The following is a 20,222-nucleotide window of genomic DNA, read 5'->3' on the forward strand; positions in this document are numbered from 1 at the left end:
ACATGGTGAACTCAACAAAAACTAGGCAGGAAAAGAAAAACATTTTTCATTGGTGGGTGTGACAGGAAAACATATTGGTGATTTATGTCTATTTGTGGAAACATATTGAAAAAGCACGAGTTAAATACTGACATTTGTAAATGTCTCCGTTCCTTGAACTACATCCAGCCTAGGACAGTCCACATACTATTCACTGGAATTTGACATGCCCTAAGCTGGTGTTGTAAGTTTTCTGCTTTCTTGATAAGAGTGTTGACCATGAACTGCTTCTCAATAAATCATTATTTTCTAGCATTTAGTTCTTTCAGCTCTTTTGTTAAAACGTTGTAATGCACAAAGAGATTTCCCCCACTCGCCCAACAATGCCTTTGCAGTCATGTGCAGTAAATCCAGTTATATGCAGGTCTGCTTAAATGCAACATGTCCAGACCTTACATGAGTTGGAAGTAAGTGTCAAAAATGTTATTGAACGCTGAACACAAACACCTCCCTCTCTGCGACCTCTGCCAGCAAGAAGGACAAGAGCAACAATGTTGTGGGAACACCAACAAACACCATTCTATCTTGAACATATATGGTCACTATTCGGGAATTCCCTGCCTTATACCTCTCTGGGAGCACCATCACCACAAGGACTGCAGCAGTTCAAGGGGAAGGCCCACCACCATTTTCTTAGAGCAAGTAGAGATGGGCAATAAATGTGTCCTTGCAGCCTCACTCATATCCTGAGAACAAATAAGAAGCAATTAAACGATTCATACCTCAGTTAAAATAGTGGAGAGGAATTTGATACAAGTGCATTAGGGTTCATACAATAATATTGCTGACCGCCATTTCGAGCTAGGTATGATTTTACTGCAGTGAAAAAGCAGGAAGTGCATCAGTGATTTCCTGATGTGGGCACCAGGTGGCGAAGGGCCTCAGGAGCAACACTTTGTCAAATCAGCCTTCCAGTGTCTGCATTTGTGCAACACTAGCCATCAGCCTTGTGCATTCAATAGTTGAATGTTTTCCTTGTATCTCGGTCACCAGAACTGCACACACCACTCAAGGTGCAGTCTGACCAGAGCACTATACAGTTTGATAATGACTTTCACAGACTTGAAATCTACTGTTCTGGTTTTTAAGTACAACATCCTATTGGTGCTCTGCATTAGTTGGCTATGTTGAGCATAAAATGTATTAAGAATCCTAGGTTTTTATCAAATTCATCCTTAGCTATTTCAACACCATTTATGGAGTATTTGTGTCATCCATTTGCAGTACTTTACACTTGTCTGTATTACATTTAATTTGTCACTGTTCTGCCCATATACTTATTTTGTCCAACTCATTCAGTAATTTCTGAGCAACCTCCTCCAAATGAATTGCCTCTGTTGGTTTTGTATGATCTGCAAATTTGACGACTTTGCATTGGGTTTCTGAATCCAAGTCGATGCAAATTAGAAACTGTGGGTGCCCCCAACACTAATTCCTGGGAAACCCACTCAGTATTCCTCCCCCTACTTTGCCATAACTGCCCCAAGTTTTCCTGCTTTAAGGACATTTCTTAACTGTATGCAAGATTTGCCCTTAATCACCACATCTCTGAGCTTAACTTAAAGTCTTACATATGGAACTTCGTCAAATGTGTTTTGGTAGTCTGGGTATGTCATGTCGTAGGGCTTTCCATAGTCCATTTGGGACTTCACTTCAAAAAGTTGAAGAAGTTGGTCAAACATGCTTCTGAATCTATGTGTTATTATTATTCAGATAATCCCCAAACTTTATTCCTTTTCAATATGAACACCACATTAGCTTGTTTCCCATCTACTGGTACTTCCCCAATTTCCAGCGACTCTCGCAATGATTTATGTACCTCACAAATCTCCCTAGTCATTTTCAGCACTCGAATAAATACCATAATTCCCTGAGGATTTATTGGTTTTGAGTCTTTTTAGCCTGTCTAAGAGTTCTGTCTCATACACATATATATATATATATATATAAATATATCAAAGTCAGTAATGTTACCAAGGAATTGGAGGAGGTCATGTTGCTCTTGTCTTCCATTGTGAATATTTGGAGGAAGCAATCACTCAAAATGTTTACAATCTTGTGTTATTCCTCTATTTGGAGCCTGTTAGTTTATGTTTATCACCTCTTCACTGACTGCCCTCTTACTGAAACAGAGACATAATTGTTTACAGATTTATTATGCGCTTACAGCTATGCTTGTTTACAGGTTGAACTTTGCCTCTGGTCATCCTTTTAACATGTTTCTGTGTGTTCTTACCTTCATCCCAGTCCATTCCATTTCTCCTTCAGGATTTTGTGATAATGTTTCCTTTACTTCATATTGACTTGTTTATTAATTCAGTTAGCTAATGCTGTCTAGTCTGAGCTTGCTGGTTGTGGTATCTATTTGTTGAGCATGCTCAACTTTGCACCTTTAAAATTGTTCCACTTGGCATCTGTTGAGGTGTCATTGAACAATTTGCTTATGATGTTGCCTCATTTCCTTGAAGTTAGTCTTTGGTGTGTGCAGTTAAGCTCCCTCTGCTGTGCTGCAGTCTCAACTCCAGCTTCACAAAAACAGCCTGCACTGACAACAGTATGAACTTTTCCATTTCCAAAACTGAAGTCTCATTAAGATTGGCAATTCATGACAAGTTATGGGAAGCTTGCCACGAGGCATATGCCCACGAGGAATTGGATTAAGACTGTCTTAACTCATTTCACACAAAACCTTGGCCCCAAAGTGATACTTGATGTAATAAGCCATTACGCCACACAGTTCCTATGAGATAGAATAAGCATTCTACTGAGCTGTAATGATTTTCTGCATTTTAATTGGTAGTCCATGAGCCAAAGAAGCAAACCTTTCCATGCATTTTAGGAGTTTTACTATTGAAGTGAAAGAAGACAAATATTTGGGCTGTTCACTCTTTAAAGTGGTCTCTTTATTTACTTCAGTAATTTAATGATGATAGTTTTCTGCAAATCATGATGAACTGAGCACGTCTGTGCTATGGGATCAACTTGTAACACTTCAACTAGTGCATTCTGAGCCCACTATGATACCGTGATTGCAAATAATCTGGATTTTTACATTTCGACTTTCCAAAGAATTTTATCCCATAAAGGAAATCCATTTTAAATTAAAATTCAATAAAATTGTAAATGTTTATACTAAATTTTTAATTTTCAAAGAATTCCTTCTGGGAGAATTCCTTGAAGTGCACCTCCATTGTTTGTCTCCTTCTAAGTAATTTGGGACTTGCACTGACTTTCCTGTCTTTTCACTAAAGGTCTAGCTGATATTTCGGGGACATTTTTTTCCCCTAATAGTTGTGCTTATGTGACAAATAAATATTAGCTGGAGTACACAAGTGCTAAATAATTTTGCCTTTCTTCAGTGCCTTTACTTGGACAGAATTTTGCTCATACTATGTAATTTTAATAAGATGCCTCGCAAGGAATCTGTTTATTGTTGCATTAAACATACTTCCAGTGACTTTAACCAACCTATGAAGGATTAAAAAAAGCAGGAAACTAAATTCAAAAATTCACACAAGATAGTTATGCATGAGAAAGGCCATTTGGGCAAACTCTAGCCTACTCCAGCATGTTCATTAAAAGCTGTAAGCACTCCTAGCAATGAGCAACACATAGGTCAGTTACTCTGTAATGTTTTATAACAGCTGTCAGCAGCCAGACTGAACAATGCATTTATCACAATGACTGACATTTTTCACATTTTGAAAAATTGTGTTTGATGTGTAAATTGCCGAGAAATTCTCTACGTGTTAAATTTGCAACATTGACAAGCTACTCACTAGCACTAGCTCAAAGCAGACATTTTAAAATCCCAAGCAAATCATAAACTAACACAGAAGCACTTTGGTCAAAAAAATGCTACATTTTGAAAAGTGGCCTCTTTGAATATGTGTTTGTATGTTTACATGTCATAATATTTGAATGACATACTGTCACATTTTATGTATAGTTTTGTGAATTATCTTTACATTTTTTTAGTTTCTTCTATTCTTTCATGTTAATTTGACCCATTAAATATATTTGGAACAACTACTTATTTTGTATTTTCTGTGAACCTCATGTACCTCAGCATTGCTTGTATCATTTACTGCTTGTTTATTAATTATTTAGAAAATGTTAATTGGCAGATACTGTCTATTTTATATGAAATTTCTGGATATTAATACATTCACCAGAAGTGCTTTGTTCCATTTGGAAATGGTTAATATAGCCTCTGGTTCAGCTGCTAATAATTATTGTTAGGCAGCAATTCAATACATAATTGGTGTTTTATAAATTATTTAGTAGGATATAGTGACCATTTGCTAGATTTTCTTTCTTTACAATTGATTCTAATGCTGTACTAAGCTCTACTTCTGGTATTACATTCATCCATTAACCCTCCCAGCACCGTAAACACTAACACATGTGGCTTCTGATATCTTCTGCAACTCAGAAATCAGCAGCAGCTGGGAGTAAATACAGGTACTGCATTCCCAATATAGAAAATGCAGATTTCAAACTCTGACTTTATACCTTTCTGAATTATATATGAACAACACTCGTGTATTGATTAGAACATTGATTTAAAGTTCCTTTTTGCTATAGCATGCCAAAGAAGTAGACTAAAAGTCATGGGGGTAGAAAGTTGTCTTGGCAACAGTCCCGAATGGACGTCATCGAATTGTCCGCCTGTTTACCCATAACCCCATAGCAAGTTCCATTGACACCGACGGAACTGAATATCGGGCAGGGCATATAACGAGCGCCCGTTACGATGCTGCCCGTTTTGTATGCCCACCCAAGACGGATTTCTGCCCCATGGTAGGAGTGGGACTAGCTGAAGCACTCTTGCATCGATGGGCCGAATGGCCTCCTTCTGTGCTATAACCATCCTATGATTCTATTCTATGATTCTATGGTAATTAAGGCAGATGCATACCATAATAAAGGAAATCAAAAAGTTACTGAACATTTACCTCGCTAGTAAGACGAGTGAAGACACTTGTGAAGACGTAGGGAGTTAGGACTCACCTTTGAAAGTGGTCTAAGATACAAAAGGCAAAAAAAAATCTAGAGTAACGAAAATTAAGAATGTAAAAGTGCAGATAGGGGAAGTGGTTTCATTGTTGCTGTGACACTTGTTCCTCCAAAGATGTGGAAGGAAGTGCCTGTCAGTCAGTTTTGCCACCTCCCAAAGTAGTTTTGCTAATTCATTTACTGTACTTTTATGAGGTTGGTGCTATTGTCAGCAGTATATGCACCATACGATTCCCTGCCCTTATCATATTTTGGACACTTCAACTCCTCTCGCCTGACTCTAATGAATCCAAGATTCTCCCGACTAATTCTGAATTGCTTCAGTAGGAGTACGGTACTTTGTGTCAATATTACCCATGTCTTTTTTTTTGCAAATTTATATTTTTATTCGTGCTAAATAAGTTGTGGAAAGATATTACTGGAGAATACTCTCTAATTTTGTTCAAGCACTCCAAGGTAAGGTATGATGCACTACAGGCAAAGATTGCCGTTCATCACATTAATTAGCACAGCAGAAGAACAACAAATTTTATTACGCAGTTACTAACATTTTGCCATTTATTCCTATCATCACCACTCCCCCCACCCCCCCTTCCTCTTCTCAAATCTAGAGTTACTGGGGAGAGTATAGTATTTAACTGACAAGATTTGCTGGAGCTGAATTTCCGAGGCTTCGTACCTCTGACAGGGGCTCCACCTAAAGTGGACAACCCATCAGAAAATCGTGGATGCTTTTCCCAAGGTTGCTGCACGCGAGACCCCGGCCATTGCAGGAGGGCTTGGAATGTTCTCTCCATTGTATCTCCACAACTTTGATGAGAAACCACTGCTCTGTTGGTAGATTGTGTTCAGCGGTGAATAATTTATGGAGTTGTCATAGGCAGTCCCTCGGAATCGAGGAAGACTTACTTGCACTCTTAAAATGAGTCCTTAGGTGGCTGAACAGTCCAATACAAGAACCACAGTCCCTGTCACAGGTGGGACAGAGAGTCGTTGAGGGAAAGGGTGGGTGGGATAGGTTTGCCGCACGCTCTTTCCGCTTGATTTCTGCATGCTCTCGGCGATGAGACTCAAGGTACTCAGCGCCCTCCCAGATGCACTTCCTCCACTTAGGACGGTCTTTGGCCAGGGACTCCCAGGTGTCAGTTGGGATGTTGCACTTTATCAGGAAGACTTTGAGGGTGTCCTTGTAACATTTCCTCTGCCCATTTGCAGTGAAGGAGTTCCAAGTAGAGCGCTTACTTTGGGAGTCGCGTGTCTGGCATGCGAACAATGTGGCCTGCCCAGTGGAGCTGATCAAGTGTGGTCAGTGCTTCAATGTTGGGGATGTTGGCCTGGTCGAGGACACTAATTAATGTTGGTGCGTCTGTCCTCCCAGGGGATTTGTAGGATTTTGTGAAGACATCGTTTGTGGTATTTCTCCAATGACTTGAGGTGTTTACCAGGCCCTCAAACCTGCCACCAAGCTCATGGTCTACAGTGCTGTAGTAATTTATGGAGTACTGGATGGCTGGGAGTGGCGGTGTTTACAAAACAGTAGCTATTTAAAGAGTTCACATGACATTATGTACTGCAAGAATAGAGTTTTGAGTGGATTATCACCATCACCCGAAGCAGATTATTAGAGTTGCAATTAGGTTACTCATTGGTATTGGTTTTATTCATGAAATTTCTTATGTTGAGTTTTTATTCACTTTTGAGTCTAGTATAGTGTCAGCATTTGCAAAAGTAACTGTCAGTGTGCTTCATGGATTTGATGCACAATGACATTCACACAAGAAAATACATGACATTACTGTAGCGTTATTGTTCAATAATCTGCAGGTGATTAGCATAAACTCTCTGCCCAGTAAATGTTATATGCACTTTTCTTTATCTACTTGCAAACTTGGTTTCCAGCATTAAACTGACATGATCGATGTCTTTCTTGGCAGTAGAGCAAGTGCACCTGCTATTCATTGCATCCAGGGCTAGACAAAGCTCTAAGGTTTTGTGACCTGCTGGACTTTATGGTTAAACCCTTGCAAGGTTTAATTTGTATCCGATTCTCAATGGGTTTCCCATCACTATAATCATCAATTTTATTTTTCCTTTTTATGGCAGATGTGTACATCTTGTTCAGAACTGTAATCGGTTGGATAGGTTAAGGTATAGGTAGTTTAAAATTGAAATTATTCAAAACAAGTTATGCCTTTCTGTCTGTGTTTGGATTTAAATTAATGGAAATTAACTCTTTTAAAACACTGACAAGCAAAATTTATGTGCTGTCAGAATAATTCTGAAATGGATTATTTTTCAGCACATCTAGTTAATGTTTCCTGCATTTCAAATTTATTGTGAACATTTATTTTTGCATTTTTAAGATCAGCCTCCTGAGATTACTGATCTGGAGAACGGTGGACTGTGTGATATTCGAATCTACGAGTGCAATAGTATCAGAGTATTTGGCCTGGGCTTCAGGGAATCTCGTCATCTCCAGTGTGAAGTTACCAGTCTAATGGTAAGGGATATATATACAGTAATTTGGAAGCATGTGTCCCTTTGGCTGTGGCATGTGTCAGCTGTGGCTCAGTGGGTAGCACACTCGCCTTTTCATCAAAAGGTTGTTTGTTCAAGTCCCACGCCACGGACTTGAGCACATAAAGCTAGGCTGACACTTCAGTGCAATACTAAGGGAGTACTGCACTGTCGGAGGTGCCATCTTTCGAATGAGATGGTAAACCAAAGCCCCATCTCCCTCTCTCAGGTGGATATAAGACATTCCCATGGCACTATTTCGAAGAAGACAAGGGGAGTTGATCTTGATGTCCTGGCCAATATTTATCCCTCAAAAAACATAAGAAAAACAGATTATCGGGTCATTATCACATTGATGTTTGTGGGAGCTTGCAGTGTGCAAATTGGCTGCCATGTTTCCTGCATTACAACACTAACTATACTCCAAAAAGTACTTTTTTGGCTATAAAGAGCTTTGAGACATCCAGTGTTTGTGAAAGATACTATATAAATCCAAGTCTTTCTTTAGACATCTCACATCCGTAGAGTGAGTAAAACTGTAAATAAAATTTGGCAGTAACAGAAACTGCAAGATGTGATGAGCACTTTTAAAAATTAAATACTTTCATTGTGAAACATCTACAACCAAAGATGTGATCTATATTTAAGGAAATAAATTATTTTCTTTCTGCAAAGATTTCGGGGATAGTAAATGACAGATCTTTTCCAAGGGCCTATGAGTTGCTGAGTAGGTTTGGCTGCACAACTTGTGCGCATGCAGTATAAACTGAAAACCAATAAAGGCCACATCCACTTTCAACTATATCCTAACCATCTGGTATTAATCTTGTAGTCTTAAGAGCAAGGTTTATTATCTCCTGATTCTGACCACACAGGAGCAGTTTAATTGTGTAAGAATTGGCTAATCAAATAATTTATTAATAAATGTTTTTTTGCAATAAAACCCCAGATGCCGTACCGTAACAAGTTTGCTGTGAGTCTCACTTGCCACCTCAGTAATGTCAAAATATCTGGTACCAACTAACTAAGCATATACTGACTAGGGACAGATCTTCACTGGTCAGTATGGCTTAGTCATTCACTGGATTAAATACATTGAGCCACACAGACCAGGAAGATGACAAGTTTGTTCTTAGTGTGTATGTGCTGACTTCAGTTGGTACTACAATTCCTCTAGGTGTTCCTGAGTTAGGGAGGAGAATTCAGGCAGGGTGCCTACTCCTGGTTACTATCAAGCAATCACTGCTGGAAGTGCGTTTCTGTGAAGACAGGATTGAACTCAGTTGTGATGGCCCTCCATGATGAAACATTCGACCAACACTCAAGGCTCCCACATAGGGCAAACTGCTTGACGATAACAGTACGAGGTGTCAGCGCCTGTGGGGATGGGGGGGTGGGGTAGGGAATTTGCTGAAAAAAATGGCAAGAAGTAAAAAAACTGATTTTAAATTTCGCTGAGGGATCAGAAATAGCATCCTCCGCAGCCATGAATGAGAGTCTTGGAGAATGTGTTGCCTCCCCAGTGCCAAGGTAAGGGATAAATTAAAAGCAGGACCTCAAGGGTAATAATCTGTGGATTATTGCCTGAGCCATGTGCAAATTGGCATAGAAACAGACAGATCAGCAGAATTAACACCTGGCTAAAGGGTTGATGTGAGAAAGAGGGGTTCCTTTTCATGGGACACTGGCACAGATAGATAGATTTTTAACTAATAAGGGAATTAAGGGTTATGGGGAGCGGGCGGGTAAGTGGAGCTGAGTCCACGGGCCAGATCAGCCATGATCTTGTTGAATGGTGGAGCAGGCTCGAGGGGGCTAGATGGCCTACTCCTGTTCCTAATTCTTATGTACCAGTACTGGGACAGGAAGGAGCTGTACCGATGGGACCGGAATGGAACCAGTGTCTTAGCGGAAACGGTAAATACGGAGGTACCAAAGGTTTTAAATTAGTAATGTGGGTGGAGCAATCGATAAGAAATGAAACAAGCCTAAATCTTCTTAGGCAATCTCTCGGAGTTGAGGATGACTTGCTTCCACACTAATATGTGCATGTCGTATACCAAGCAAACTTAATTTTATGGAAGTGTATGTATTAGTTGCCAAAAGACCAAAACAACAAGAAAGCATAAAACACATACTTTGGTTTATTAAAAGGTGCTGAGTGAAACCAGCCAGCCCCAGAATGCTTCGTATTTATATCTGTTTGTTTTTCCACCAATGATGTAAAGGTGGCATGTGGAAAAAGATTTCAACAGGATTGTATTGTCTCTTGAAGTTACTCTCATTGGATTCAGCTCTTGACTTTCTTCGTCACTTTATTTTTCCAAGATGATTCAAGACTTGCTGGCTTTATGTTTTGAATAAATAGAATCAATAATTCTCATAAATATGTATTTAAGTTACTATGCCTTGAGTTAATTGTACACTGCATTCTGTTTGTCACCCAAATAAAAGAGCTATCCCTAAAGCATCTGGTCATGGTCCTTAACAACTATGCAGTCAATAGGCATGGAACATACATAGGATTAACGAGCCTTTCTGTTTTGAAGATGATCTATATTAAAACCCATTCAATTATTTTCTGTTATTTTATTTTTAATTCCGTGCTCCTATTTTCTGTTATTTTATTTTTAATTCCGTGCTCCTATTTAAATTTAGTTCTCTGTCCCTGCCTCCTCCCATATTGTCACGTTTCCCCCTCTCAGTGGGTAGGCAGGCAATCTGTTTCCTAGCATTTGCAATAAATGCTTTGTAAACAAGTCCTAGAAAATACCACCGAATGGCCTGAGGGCACTGAAAGGCCAGCTAGGAGAGTATTGGAGTAATCAGCTCTGAAAGTGCCAAAGGCATGGGTGTGAATTTTAGCAGCAGATGAGCTGAGGTAGGTGGACGATGTTATAGAGGTAGAAGTAGGTGGCCAGTGTTGAACAGGATAAGCAAGAAAGAAAGAAAGCAATAAAGAAAGAAAGATTTGCATTTATATCTCTCTTAGGCAGTCCTTCGGAGTCAAGGATGACTTGCTTCCACACTAAAAATGAGTTCTCGGGTGACTGATGAGTCCGATGCAGGAACTACAGTCCCTGTCACAAGTGGGGCCGACGGTGGTTGAAGGGACGGGTGGGTGGGGTGCTTGGGTTGTTGTGCGTTCCTTCCGCTCTTTGCCGGCAGCCAACAGGCCCCTGGCATGGTCAAAACCCTCCCTGGTGGCCCAGTGGGCCGAAGCTAATTAATTGAGAAGGATGTAAGCTTGACAAAGACCATGGTAATAGATTGGAGAAAATCCGATTTTGAGGGGCTGAGAATAGAACTTGGGAAAATAAAGTGGACAACATTATTGGCAAATGATGGTGAACAGCAATGGGAAACATTTAAAACGGTGCCCAACAGAGTCCAAAAAATATATTCTGCTAAAGATCAAGAACAAACCGAGATTAAGGAAAGAGGCATACACTGAGTACATAGACAGCAGCGGAGAGCATGATAAGGGAGAATCCAAAGAGAGTAGGAGAGAAGTTAAAGAAACAATTAGGAAGGCAAAGATGAACTATGAAAGTAAATTATCAAAGATCATAAAACAAAATAGTAAAATATTCTACAGACACGTGAACAAAAAGGGAAGTGGGAATGGGAATAGAGCGACTAAGGGATGGACAGGATAATATAATAGGCAGTGATAGAGAGATGGCAGAAATATTAAATAGTTATTTTGCCAGGAAGACAGAGGAGGTGACATGACATCAGAAATATTAGATTAGAAATGATATAACCACATTTAAAATAAAGAGGAGAAATATTAAATAATCTAATCAAACTCAAGGAGGATAAAACCCTTGGTCTGGACAGATTGGATCCGCACATTTTAAAATAATCTAAAGGAATGAAAGCAGAGGCACTTTTCACACATATTTAATAACTCATTAGAAAAAGGATTGAACTTGGGAAAATAACTAACATTAGACCTATATTTAAGAAGGGAGATATAACTATCCAGGGAACTATAGACCAGTCAGCTTAACATTGGTGGTAGGAAAAACAATGGAATCCCTACAAAAGGAGAAAATAGAATAAAATCTAGAAATCAAATATATAACAATTAATAGTCAGCATGTATTACAAAAGGGAAAGTCATGCTTGACCAATTTCATTGGATTCTTGGAAAAGGTAACAGAGTAGACGAGGTTAATGCAGTCGATGTAATTTATCAAGATTTCCAAAAGGTCTACATTAAGGTGCCACATAATACATTAATGAATAAGGTCAGAGCATGCCGAGTCAAGGGACAAGTAGCAGAATGGATAGCTAGCTGGTTGCAAGACAGAAAGCAGAGTGTAGGGATAAAAGGTAGCTATTCCTAATGCAGAATGTAGAAAGTGGGGACCCACAAGGATCATTGCTGAGACCACTGTTCTTCACAACTTATATCAACGAATTTAGACTTTGGAATCAAAAACATAAGGGCCAAAATTGCCCTGTGCCCCAATTGGGAGCAGTAACCTGCCGGGTTCCGTGACTTCATGCGCCCGGCGCAGAAGTCCTGTCCTGGCCGCTGAATTGGGCTTACTGCCCCTCAAAGGAAGTGGAATACAATCTCGTGCGCTCCACTTCCTTTAGGGGCAGTTCCAGCGGCTGCAACTGGGCGAGTTGATCAGCCCGCTTAGCACTAATGCGCTTTTACGCCCCTCCGCTTCGCTTAAAGGGGAGGGCCACTGCTCACTCTGCAAGGCCTCTGATAGATGCGGCTGGACGATCAGTGCACCCAAAATGGAGTGCTGGACTGCAGGATGGCAGCCCCGACTATGCTAGGGGGAACGACCTGAAGCTGACTCGAGAGTTGACAGAACGTTAAAGATTGCGGCGCGATGGCAACCTCCCCTTTAATTTCCACCCCGCGAGCAGATGTCGGCCAGCTTCGTGACTTCGTGCCAGCCTCACAGGCCGCGGGCAATGTCCCCCAAGGGCCGGAAAGGGGTTGGCACGCACTGCCATGGCAGCACCTCCGCAAACTCGTGGGCAATTTCCCAGGAGCCAGTAGCACCCCCCCCCCCAGGTGAATAGTGTCTTGCGCCCATACAAATGGGTCTCTCAAAAAGGGGCAATTTCGCCCTGATAATTTCTAAATTTGCAGATGATTCCAAATTGGGGGAAATAGTAAATTCCAAGGAGGACTGCAACAAATTACAAGAAGACATTAATTAACTTGCAGAATGGGCATATCATTGACAAATGAATTTCATCATAGATAAGTGTGAGGTATTACCTTTTGGTGAGACAATATAATGAGGTCTCATATTACTTGGAAAATAAGAATCTGAATGGGGTAGAGGAGCAAAGGGATCTCGGTGTACAAATAAACAAATCCCGAAAAGTAATGACCCAGGTTAATAAGGCCAAAAGAAAGCAAACCAAGCACTAGAGTTTATTTATAGAGGGATAGAATTGAAATGTAGAGAAGTTATGCTCAACTTGTGCCGAACATTGATTAGACCATACTTGTTGTGCTGTGTACAATTCTGGTCGCCATATTATTAAAAGAATATAGAGGCACTGGAGAGGGTGGAAAAAAGATATACAAAGTTATATCTATCAGGAAAGGTTGAACAGCCTGGGTCTAAAGGAGAAGGCTGAAGACCTAATAGAGGTCTTAAAATTATTGAAAGTTTTGATAGAGCAGACAGAGAGTATTTTCACTTGTGGGGAGGAGCAAAGCTAAAGACCATCAATATAAGCTAGTCACCAAAGAATCAAATAGGGAAGTCAGAAGATAGAAGGGGAGTATAGATAAGCACCTCACACTCAACACAGCTCCCCGCTGGAGAGGAACTAAACTACAGAACCAGTGGGAACCTGTTCAACCTTTGTCGCCACCAGACCAGATCCAAGACCGTCCCATTCTCTGTCATCGAGCTACAGTACGCGGATGAAGCTTGGGTCTGCGCACATTCAGAGGCTGAACCCCAAGTCATAGTCAACATCTTCACCGAGGCGTACGAAAACCAAGGCCTTACACTAAACATCCGTAAGACAAAGGTCCTCCACCAACCTGACCCGCCACACAGCACTGCCCCCCAGTCATCAAGATTCACAGCGCAGCCCTGGACAACATGGACCACTTTCCATACCTCAGGAGTCTACTATCAGCAAGGGCAGACATCGCCGACGAGGTTCAACACTACCTTCAGTGCGCCAGCACAGCCTTCGGCCGCCTGAGGTAAAGAGTGTTCGAAGATCAGGCCCTCAAATCTGGCACCAAGCTTATGGTCTTCAGGGCTGTAGTGATACCCGCACTCCTGTATGGCACAGAGAGTGGACCATATACAGTAGACACCTCAAATCGCTGGAGAAATACCACCAACGATGCCTCCGCAAGATCCTGCAAATCCCCTGGGAGGACAGACGCACCTACGTTAGTGTCCTTGATCAGGCCAACATCCCCAGCATCGAAACACTGACCTCACTCGACCAGCTCATTTGGGCGGGCCACATCGTTCTCATGCCTGACAGAAGACTCCCAAAGCAAGCGCTCTACTCGGAACTCCTACACGGCAAGCGAGCCCCAGGTGGGCAGAGGAAACGTTTCAAGGACACCCTCAGAGCCTCCTTGATAAAATGCAACATCCCCACCGACACCTGGGAGTGCCTGGCCAAAGACCACCCGAAGTGGAAGAAGAGCATCCGGGAGGGCGCTGAGCACCTCGAGTCTCGTTGTCGTGAGCATGCAAAAAACAACCGCAGGCAGCGGAAGGAGCCTGCGGCAAACCAGACTACCCACCCACCCTTTCCTTCAACGACTACCTGTCCCACCTGTGACAGAGACTGTAATTCCCATATTGAACTGTTCAGACAACTAAGAACTCACTTTTAGAGTGGAAGCAAGTCTTCCTCGATTTTGAGGGACTGCCTATGATGATGAGGGAGAAGTGAATAGAGAGTTATGCTGATAGTTAGGTGAGGAAGAATGGGAGGAGGCTCGAGTGGAGGATAAATGCTGGCATGGACTGGTTGGTGAGTTGAATGGCCTGCTTCGCTGTTCTATATTCTATGTGATAAAATGACCTGGAGAGGATAGTGGACAAACCCATGCTGACGCAGTAGAGGGCGCTCTTCTGAAGTTGAGTTTCAGGATTTCTAATGGTGCAGTGTAAAAGGACTGACTGATGCTGACATTTTGGTGAACAAGTAGGAAAAGTGTTCTCACTACTACCATGGCAGACCTTGAAGAATTTAAAATTCAAAGTAAATTAATTTTATTGGACTGTATTGATTGATTTATGCATTTTGTTAAATTATGCTGTCGGACTTTTCAATGAGGGATTCTCGTAAATAGGACAAATGATTTGTTACGGCAAGTGGTTTGTTATTGCTTTAATCAGCTCAAATCCTAGACTTTTCACTGCATCGGGGACTTTTTATGCAAAGTTGGAGTATTCTGACAGCAACTCAAGTGCAGAAATTCATGGGATTCATCATGGGATGTTGAGTTGTACTAAATCATTTGCCCTAGTTAGAGAATATGAAACAAGATTATTTATCTTTTCTGTCAACATGGAACCTCATTTACATAACATATTCAGGTCAAGTTGATTGTACAATAAAAATACAAAATAGAACCCTTAATGTTTTTAAAATATCTTCAGTTCAGTTCTGATTGCAGCAATAGTCTATCAAAGTCATTCTGTCATGTGGCATAGCCCATAGGGTAACGTTGCACCTTTGGAGGAGCCTTGTCCCTCGCCAGTGCACATCAGGAAAGCAGTGCCATGATTTTCCAGTATTATGGTGACAATGTTTCTCGGTGTCAGAACAGTCAGGAAATTTGGTCCTTAATGTTACTTTGAATTCTTACTTCTTTGTATTTTTGACATTAAACCGAAGCCCCATCTGCCGTCTCGGGTGGACGAAAAGATCGCGTGATACTATTCAAAGTGTCCTGGCCAACAGTGATCCCTCAACCAACATCTAAAAACAGATTATCTGGTCATGATCTCAATTGCTGTTTGTGGGATCTTGCTGTGCACTCATTGGCTGGCATGTTTCTTGCATTGCAACAGTGACTACATTTCAAAAGTGCTTCATTGGCTGTAACGTGTTTTGGGACATCACAAGGAGGTGAAAGGCACCGTATAAATACAAGCTCCTTGTTCCTTTCTATCTTTGCTATCTCAAATCTGCAAAGTTGAATATGTACCCTGCTGGTTTTCACAGTATGTTAGTTTTAACACTTTAGTAAATATCATTTCTGTAATTGCATTTATAGATTAATTATAACTAATGCACAGAGAGAAATGTTGGGATGCATAATTAAAATATTGTTATAAGCAGACCCTACAGATGATTAAATGGAGATTGTACTTAATTCAAAAAATGAGATGGAAGTCATGAAGGTGACATATGCAGGGTTACTTTAGCATTGTAGTCTGTGTCAAGAAGTGAAAATATAACTGTGTGTTAAATATACATTGGGCGTAACTTTCAGATGCCCGTTATACAACTCGCCCGATTTTCCTAATCAGACGGATTGTATTACTGGCAGCTGCCTGCCAGTTCCGGCAGTGGAGAGGATGGAGCAATTTTGACCTCACTTAACTGGACCCGGCGAGCTCCCTGCCCCAAATGGGTGCCCATGTACAGATTGCTAGATTTGGGCCAGTGCTCCGGCTCCCCCTGGTCCCACAGACGTGATTTAAAACTTTTATTTTTGGAGCCTCTTCGGTCACGCTGCCCATAAAACTGGTGCACACTCCGACCAGTTCTGTCTTAAATTTCAGTAGATATCCAATGCACATGTTTTGAATATTAAAAGAGACCTACCGGCTGAACCAGCCAAGCACTCTGGTCATCCAGAGGTAGGTAAGCTGTTAAAAATGGCAGTGACTGATTCATTGGCAATAATAAGTCTACTGACACCAATTTGAGTCTATCACCATGTCCCTTTTGGCGTGTGAAAATCGGCCATTGCTTTTGATTGTTAGAAATCATTAGCGTTAAGAATTAAAATTTAAGATTGTTGCTAGTAATTATGGAGCTCACACACTACAATGTAAACATTGATTTTTGTTTGTTTTTCCGGTTAATATCGAGAGCAGTATGTGAATAATGAATGGGTTTCAGGAGCTACACAGATTACAAAGGCAACGTTTCTCAGTACCAAAGCTGTTGATTGCCAAATTCCAGCACTAACAAGTATGGCAGCTGAGACTGTGGACTTCTTCATGTTTTCAGATAAACCTTTTGCCAGGTGGCAAATAAAGGTAAGATTTTTAAACTTATCGAATCAAAAACTGACCTATAATTTAATAATATAAATTGATTGAAATAATTGAATTGTTTGTGCTTAACAAGGGAGCTTAAATAACAAACCTGTCCTATTTTTTTCCTATTTCACTTTTCTACCCTCACTTCCGCTCTGCTGAATGTGCAAGGTTGCACTGGTAACTCACCCAAGTAGCTCAAGCAGAAGATACAACCTGTGATTGAAGGGGTGTAAATTCAAAACTAATTTGAGAAAACAATATTTCAGCGAGAAAGTGGTCAATCAATGGAACAGGTTTCCTAGGGAGCCGGTGGAAGCAACTGGTATTGATTTATTCAAATGCTAGTTAGACAGATTTCTTTCAGAAAATATTTTTTGATACAGTATATGAGTCATTTGAGATATGACGCAGTAAGTGTAGCATCCTGGGAAGTAATAGGTGACTTTGGACCTATGTTTCCCAAAACTTCCACCACTGAGGTTGTCCTTGTGTCATGTCTGGATCTGTTGTATACTAGTTGATTGAGATTGATTGCTATGACGAGCGAACAAATCCATTATCGTATCATGTATCTACCAGGATAATTGATAGTGAACTTGATGGACCTAGGTCTTTTTTCATCTAGTAGTTCCTATGATCTTATTCAGCCGTGTCTATATCTAGATACATACACTTGCAGCAGTAGTAAGTAACAGATTTTTCCCTTCCTAAAGCAGAATTAATGAATAAATTGGCATGTCACCAATGGGTGAGATCACATAATTCACAGCAGGCTAGGGGTCAGAGGACCTTTCTGATCTGTAAGACTCAATATCACCAATACTATAATATGAGGTACTTCAACGCAATGAGACATTGGGTGTTCCAAAAATCATATTTATAATCCCTCCCATTTTCAACTGCAACCAATAATATGGTACTGTTGATTTGCCTGTCTGTTCACAAATGCTGATTTTTAGCAATAATTCATCATAATAAACTATTTTAACTATATTCATGGCTGTGAACAAACCAACATCTCACATCACTCTGTATCACTCTCACCAACCTCACTTCCTTCCTTAGCTCGGGCTTACCACTCTGCCTTTGCCTTAAAATAATTTGACATAATTGTTTTAAAATTAAAGTGGGTATGGACCTTTATGGAGCAGAGTGCCTTTCCATTTATGCAATATTACCATTGTGCCCACTTTGGGAATCTAGTGGTGCCCAACCTCTGCATTCTGTTCAATATTCAACTTCTTATCCGACATATGGTATGAAATCAAGATGGAGTTCTTCCGCTTCTGAATCATTGGGCCCAAGTTTCCACATGATTTGCGCCTGATTTTTAGGAGCAACTGGTGGAGAACGGACTATCTTAGAAATCGCAATTCTCCACATTTTTTTTTCTGCAGTTCTAGTCAGTTAGAACAGTTCTTCAAAAGGGGGCGTGTCCGGCCACTGACGCCTGATTTGAAAGTTTCCACAGTGAAAACGTACTCCAAACTAAAGTAGAATGGAGCAAGTGAAGATTTTTGTAGAACTGAAAAAACCTGTTCTACACATTAAAAAATCAGGCGCAGGTTACAAATTAGGCGTCCAGAACGAGGTGGGGGGGAAGGGGAGGCGGGGAAGGGAAGTCATTAAATTCTATAATAAATCCTTATTTATACTTCTACAAATATTATACAAATAAATCCAACCTGAATAAACATTTATAAGCAAAGAAAAGATGAAATAAACCATCTTCCTACCTGTGTGAAAGTGCTTCAGGCAGGCCTTTCGGGACCGAAGGCTGAACGGGCCGGCCCGAGACTTCGGGCAGGGCCCGTCACCAGCACCAGATTTACAGGTAGGTGGCGTTGGGTTGGGTCGGGTCGGGGAGGTTCGGTTCGGGTCGGGAGGGAGGGAGGGAGGGAGGGGGGGAGGTCAGGTTGGATTCAGTCTGGGAGCGGGAGTCGGGTCGGGTCGGGTCGGGTCCAGTGGGGGGGGGGGGGGCGGAGCGGGAACAGGAGCGCGGGTCGGGTCGGGGGGGGGGTGGTGCAGAGCGGGAACAGGAGCGCGGGTCGGGTCGGGGGGGGGTGGTGCAGAGCGGGAACAGGAGCGCGGGTCGGGTCCAGTCGGGGAGGCGGGGAGCGGGAACAGGAGCGCGGGTCGGGTCGGGTCGGGTCCAGTCGGGGAGGCGGGGAGCGGGAACAGGAGCGCGGGTCGGGTCGGGTCCATTCGGGGAGGCGGGGAGCGGGAACAGGAGCACGGGTCGGGTCGGGTCCAGTCGGGGAGGCGGGGAGCGGGAACAGGAGCGCGGGTCGGGTCGGGTCCAGTCGGGGAGGCGGGGAGCGGGAACAGGAGCGCGGGTCGGGTCGGGGGGGGGTGGTGCAGAGCGGGAACAGGAGCGCGGGTCGGGTCGGGGGGGGGGTGGTGCAGAGCGGGTACAGGAGCGCGGGTCGGGTCCAGTCGGGGAGGCGGGGAGCGGGAACAGGAGCGCGGGTCGGGTCGGGTCGGGTCCAGTCGGGGAGGCGGGGAGCGGGAACAGGAGCGCGGGTCGGGTCGGGTCCATTCGGGGAGGCGGGGAGCGGGAACAGGAGCACGGGTCGGGTCGGGTCCAGTCGGGGAGGCGGGGAGCGGGAACAGGAGCACGGGTCGGGTCGGGTCGGGTCGGGGGGGGGTGGTGCAGAGCGGGAACAGGAGCGCGGGTCGGGTCGGGGGGGGGGTGGTGCAGAGCGGGTACAGGAGCGCGGGTCGGGTCCAGTCGGGGAGGCGGGGAGCGGGAACAGGAGCGCGGGTCGGGTCGGGTCGGGTCCAGTCGGGTAGGCGGGGAGCGGGAACAGGAGCGCGGGTCGGGTCGGGTCCATTCGGGGAGGCGGGGAGCGGGAACAGGAGCACGGGTCGGGTCGGGTCCAGTCGGGGAGGCGGGGAGCGGGAACAGGAGCGCGGGTCGGGTCGGGTCCAGTCGGGGAGGCGGGGAGCGGGAACAGGAGCGCGGGTCGGGTCGGGTCCAGTCGGGGAGGCGGGGAGCGGGAACAGGAGCGCGGGTCGGGTCGGGTCCAGTCGGGGGGGAAGCGGGTGTCGGGTCTGGTCCGGAGGCAGGGGGGAGCGGGTGTCGGGTCTGGTCGGGGGGGGAAGCAGGAGCAGGCCGTGGGAGGAGCCTTATTCACGCAGCCCCAACGAGGCCATTCGGCCAGGGCTAGGGGCTGCGTGCTTCGGGCCCCTCCCACACAGTTCGGCACCTAGAGCTACTGCACTTGCGTGCCGACTGTAGCGCGCATGTGCAGAGGTCCCGGCACTGTTTTCAGCGCAGGAACCTGGCTCCGTCCCCCTACAGCTCGTGCTGGCTGCGCCGAGGGCCAGAGGACCTGCAGGGAGGTGGAGAATACGGAGGATTTTTTTAGGCGCACTTTGTGGCGCGAAAAACGG

The 20,222-nt window shown here is 43.4% G+C and overlaps 1 protein-coding gene across 1 annotated transcript in view; it reads left to right on the top strand.

Moving 5' to 3' along the window:
• The window catches only part of LOC139259736 (von Willebrand factor D and EGF domain-containing protein), a 446,188-nt gene that overhangs the window by 238,537 nt on the left and 187,429 nt on the right, over window positions 1-20,222 (top strand). The window contains exons 13-14 of the mRNA XM_070875369.1: window positions 7,422-7,558; window positions 16,659-16,823. Coding sequence (XP_070731470.1) covers window positions 7,422-7,558; window positions 16,659-16,823 — 302 coding nt within the window. The remainder of the gene's footprint in view (window positions 1-7,421; window positions 7,559-16,658; window positions 16,824-20,222) is intronic.

The sequence above is a fragment of the Pristiophorus japonicus genome, chromosome 3 (assembly GCF_044704955.1).
Source record: "Pristiophorus japonicus isolate sPriJap1 chromosome 3, sPriJap1.hap1, whole genome shotgun sequence".
Lineage (NCBI taxonomy): Eukaryota > Metazoa > Chordata > Chondrichthyes > Pristiophoridae > Pristiophorus > Pristiophorus japonicus.